The sequence below is a fragment of the Gymnoscopelus braueri genome (assembly GCF_963280865.1).
Source record: "Gymnoscopelus braueri genome assembly, chromosome: 1".
Taxonomy (NCBI): domain Eukaryota; kingdom Metazoa; phylum Chordata; class Actinopteri; order Myctophiformes; family Myctophidae; genus Gymnoscopelus; species Gymnoscopelus braueri.
The window spans coordinates 25,708,062-25,713,661 of NC_137603.1; the positions used below are offsets into that span (position 1 = coordinate 25,708,062).

Below are 5,600 nucleotides of genomic sequence, written 5' to 3' on the forward strand. Positions count from 1 at the left end.
TACAATCTTAATGTACTGACTAAAACGTGTTAACCAATCTGTAGAGTTTGTTAATACAACTAATGCATCTCAACATTTTCAAAGTTATAAACTGGTTGATAATGCCACCATATTGGATGGACACTAGATGCACTGCCATTTTTACTGTAGTTCAGACATGGTTGTAATTACCTCTTAGCAGAGGGAATCAACTGACATAACTATTGGATTGCAAATTTAAAGGAGGTTGGGTATTTGAGGGTTCTAATTAAATGCAATTAGCTGAAGATACAGATTGTGTAAAATGGCAATACCTTTCAATAACTGAAACCTGCAAAGTGTAATATAAGGGTGTGTTTGTTAGGTGTGACTGGTACCTGGAACAGCAGGACCAACCGATGTGTGACTGGGACCCGCAGCTGATGTGTGACTGGGACCTGGGGCAGCTGATGTTCCAACTGCAGCAGTGGGACTGGTCCTTCGTGGCACTGTATAGAACTTGGGGAACATAGATACTCTCCCACTTGAACCAAAGGGACTGCTGCCTGCTGAAATTCTAAAGATGTACATACACGTTTACCATGAGAACCTCTGCTGTAATTATTTCTGTAAAGAACATCACATTAGTGAAATGTAAAGGCATGCTTAAGTCAAATGTATTAGTACCCATCTCCACAAGAGCTGGCATGCCAGGCTATGTCCTCTTTGGGAAATGGTTCACCACAGATTGGACATTTCCTGAAATGAGAGAAGTTTGTATTTATTTATTATTTTAAAGTATTTCAACCTGACAAGACATTGCGGGTATCAAGTAAAAAAGGAAATGTATAATACCTCAAGTGTAGCACTGTCTTCGTCTCCTCATATATAGCAAAGTCTTCATTCTCGTCCTCAATTATAGCAAGGTCTTCATCATCTATACTTTGTGGCACATCACTGATCTGTGAATAGAGCAAGAATGTATTTTAGGTATAGGCTTGGGTATGTAATTAAGAAACCAAGACAGGGTCATAGAACAGGGTGCTTCCATGTGGATTCTAGACTTCATTTGGCCTGCCACCTGTCTATGACGTCAGTACCATGATCGAATTATGTCATCAGTTATCTACATATTTGGGCCAAGTTTCAGTCCACTCTAAAATGCATTTCCTTGGCCTACAGGCACAAGACATTTGGCACCCAGCTTTTTGCTGATTAGCCCCGGACACACTGACAAAGAGACGACTCTGCCCCTACACTGCAATGAAGTAAAGAAGCCTACATACATGTAATCAACTAAACGGTTTTCTGTTACAGTGAATAATTTGAGTGTTACTTACCTCTTCAACAGCACATGATTTGATGTGTAGTGTCAGGAACTGCAATGGCATAACAACGCCACACCTTTTGCAGCAGGCCTTTGGCATTTTGGAAAACTCCTGAGCATCATGGGGAAGTGGCGTTACATCCAGCTCCTCTTGTATTGGGACGATGTACAGGATGTATCTGCCGTTACTTGTGACACTCTTCAAGAAACTTCCTGTGTAGCCCTCATCGTCTCCAGTCACCTGATTTAGTTTTCTCTGCCCTTGACCACCTAAATACAGAATCAGAATGTTGTCACAGGTTTATAGGTGTAAAACAGTGGGTGACATTTTTGTACAAGCTCCATCATTTACAAAAGGGGGGGGGGGGGGGGGGGGGGCAGAGGGGAGAAAGAAAAAAGAATAGTATCACTAACTACTTTAGTATTTGAGAAATGTGAAATTCCAAATAACACTGGCATGACATTTATGAAACATTATGCAACAGACAAAAAAATACTATAAATTAGAAATTGAGCCAACCATTATATTATTATTGAAAAAATAACATTAGAATTGCCACTTAAAGCATCATTGAATTACAGAAGAAACACTGACGATATCTTATGGACAGACTGAAGTAATAAGTGCATGTTTCCCTTTCTATTGGTTTTAAGAGTGAATGAATTCATTCAATGCATTAAAAGCTCCAGTAGGATTACCTGTCGCTTTGTGATAAAGCCAGGCTCCTTCCAGCTTCATCAACTTGGAGTAATGCGCTTCTAGTAGGCTGACAATCTAAAAAAGGTTTCACATGAAAAACAGTGTTTAGGGTCATCCACACAGATAGTAACTATAAAGACAACTCAATAATCTACCTCTTGAGAAACTCGGATATAGTGTGTGTGTAGAGCCTGCAACAACTTAGCTTGGAATCCCTTTGTAGATATTGTTGAAGAATGTTCCTTTAATTAAACTGTTGATTAAATGTTTCTACTTTATCCGTGTCCGACTTAATACTGTTTATGATGTGGCAAACTGGATGTGGAAGTCCCTGTTATATAGAAATGAGGAGAGGTATCTGTCTAAAATTGTGTTTTGATTTGTAATCTTTGTCCCACTGCTTTGTTTTTTTTTTGGGGGGGGGGGTTGTATGTGTGTTTTATGTGGTCTTTGTATGTTATACCTATGTGTGTTTCTGTGATCTTTTTGTATGATATGCTATAACTTTGTGTATGTATGTAACATAAAAACTGTAAAATAAAGTTTTACTAAAAAAAAGCAGTAGTTTTAAAAAAGATATTATAGAAAGAGCAACAGGTCAAGGGTTAACCATTATACTCAAACTGATTAACCAAAACAAATTGGAAATGTTTGAAAACCTCTGTCTACTGCACATCATATATTAAGGTTACCTCATCATGGCCAGCATCCTCTGCCATTGTCACAGTTCTTTTCCCCAAGCCTGCCTCGAGGAGTTTGATTTCTTCGCTCGCGTTTGGTGTGCGGTCGGTAGGACCAGGAACGAGAAAGAACTGAAGCCTGACGTATTTCTTGCAAATCGCTGGAGAGAGTTTTGACAGAGCAGCAGGTCGTTTCTTGGAGCGAACCACATTGCGTCGCAGATACGCAAATGAGCTACAAAAGGTACAAAGGGAGAAACAGTGTGCAATATTAAAATCACAATAAGCTTTAGTTCTACACTGCATTCATAAAACCATGCATATCAGTGAAAAAAAGAATATTAATAACAAGTGAACAAAATATATTTAAGAATTACAGTAACGCAATTAGGATGTTGTTTAAGTCTGTAGCAGACACTGAAGCTAGAAAGCATATGTAACGCCCAAGAATCGAACCCTGATCTCCCACGTGGAAAACCAACACCTTATCCACTAGCCCATCTACAAGCACACAACACCTGCAGTGCGAGGCGTTGTGAGCTTGTGGATCGGCTATTTCGGCAAAGAGGTTTTGGTGTAGAGGGGAAAAAAGAGCTGATCAAGTACAGCGCAACGGTCAAGTTTACTAGTATTAAGGGTTTCAGTGGTTAAATGTCTGAAATAAACACTGATAGTCTATGAAAAGGTTTAATCTGCAACACAATTTTATACAATATGTAGTGGGGGTCCCTGCTTCATCTCTCTGATCTATACAATATGTAGTGGGGGTCCCTGCGTCCCATCTCATCTATACAATATATATATATACTCTCTCGGCTAAGGGGTCCTTGGCATGAAAAACGTTGAAGACCCCTGCACTAGCCTAAAGGGGAATTCTCCCTTCTCCTGGCGATGTTAGGCTCTGAGCCACTACTGCTATACATAAGCAGTAAAGATAACAGTTGTAATGTTCTGCCCAAAAGACACATAAAGCAACTGACTGTATACAATGCAGTTCCAAGTCAGCAGAGTAATGATTCACATAAAGAGTAGACAAATGTTAGAGCTATAATTAATTGCATTAATGGGTGGCGGCCACTACCTCTGCATGTCTTGGTTGAATGCTTGTTGCTGGAATGCTGGTAACGGACTTGACACAGCTGATGTAGTGGGCAGAGTGGTGTGCCTACTGCTGGGGCTGGGGGACTGCAGACTTGGAGGTGGCCAATTTGTTGAGGCTAATCTTGGCACAACACTGTGCCCACTGCTGGGGGCCCTTCCTGGCGTCGGAAGTTGTTGGGGTCGTCCTCGTCCCATTCCTCCTTGTCGTCTTGCTGACAGATATCTCATGACATCCTGAGATGTCTCAGTAATATCGTCTATATCGTCCTGCAAGAAAAATGTTTTGTTACCAATTCATCAATAACAAAGTACACAACACAATGACACCAATTACTCAGAATTAGGGTCAGTTTTGTCCCATATAGAATAAGAGTTCACTAAAGGGCTGAAAAAAATTGAAACATGCCACAACAACATACAAAGGTATATTAAATGTAGTACATCATACGATTCATTTTTTCCCCACAGAATCAAATGTTTTATAGTCATGATTGACTGGCTTGATTCTAGGCTTAAAATTATTGATAAATATTTTTGGAAATCTCTACTGGGAAAAATGTATGTGGTCTGGAACAATGGAATCAGAAAATGGCCGTCACTGCCAGTGGTGGAAAGTAACTAAGTACATGTACTTAAGTACATTTCTTTGGGTTACTTTCTACTTTAGAGTATTTACAATTTACAAATATTGTACTTTTACTCCACTACAATTATTTGAAGACTTTAGTTACTTTGCAGATATAAATTATGATATTATAAAAAATATACATTAACCACTTTAGACCTATTTCATATATAGGCTATTATAAAATGGCAGATCTACAAGCTCACAAAACATCAAATCACGATGTGTTGTGAGCTTGTAGATCTGCTAAATATTTATATTTTAATTATTTTGTACTAAGTATATTTTGATGCAAATACTTTTGTACTTTTATTCAAGTAACATTTTGAAGACTTTCTATATTTCTATGTTATGGTATTGCTACTTTTACTTAAGTAAAATATCTGTTCTGAGTACTTCTTCCACCACTGGCTACTGCTATGCCGTGATGATTTCATAACAAGATCAGATGTGATTACAAACCGTGACAAATACAAAATCTTTGAAAACGGCAGTCGGCAGCTAATGTTTTTGTCAAGCTTTGCACTGATGCTGTTACACCAGAACTGGTGACTTAATGAATTCTGTCACCGTAGTTTGAACTGCTTCACCGTCGCAGTTAAACTAATACTTAAAAGAGTTCAATTTCAAACACATGCTCAGTTAGGTATCGAGTACATAGATAATAGCTTTGTTGGTGGTTGATTTATACAAAATAGACATTGGTATTCGATCTATTTCATGCTTAGTTCGGTTGTGTTTCGAAACATAACAGGAAATGCAACAATGATGTGTTCTCTTCTGCTCTAGTTTTAATCAAAAAGCATGAATTTTAACGCATACAACACGAAACAAGTATTAAGACAATTGCTCACCTGTAACCCGGGCATGTTGAAATGAATTAGAATTATTTTGTGCGGCTGCCTTTCTCTCTCCCTGTTCCGTGCCTGCTGGTGCTGCTAATCAGCTGTTCTCTCACAACAAAAGACCGCGCATTCTTCTTTATCACGTCTCCTAACGTGATGACGTGTAGGCTATCTTGTAGCTGTCATTGGCTGAGCAGTCTGCCGGTCCCGCCTCTGGTCCCGCCTCCGCTCCCCCCCCGCCTCCCTGCGAGGTTTCGAGTAGCAGAATGCTGCCTGCAAAGTTTCAACACTTATGACATGCCTCTGCCGCCGCTGCTGCTGTGTGTGTGTGTGCGCGCGCGCGCGTGCGTGTGTTCAGAGATTT

At 39.6% G+C, this 5,600-nt stretch overlaps 1 protein-coding gene across 1 annotated transcript; it reads right to left on the reverse strand.

The window, feature by feature from the left end:
• Positions 1–339: 339 nt before the first annotated feature.
• LOC308088160 (uncharacterized protein) lies at positions 340–5,349 on the reverse strand (the record flags this gene model as incomplete). Its single annotated transcript, XM_080432542.1, has 8 exons — positions 5,246–5,349; positions 3,747–4,033; positions 2,678–2,900; positions 1,985–2,060; positions 1,299–1,555; positions 814–920; positions 646–717; positions 340–535 (listed from the first exon to the last, which is right to left on the reverse strand). Exons 1-8 carry the CDS (start codon positions 5,258–5,260, stop codon positions 340–342), a joined length of 1,233 nt encoding a protein of 410 aa, XP_080288668.1. The 5' UTR covers positions 5,261–5,349.
• Between the last annotated feature and the right edge of the window lie 251 nt (positions 5,350–5,600).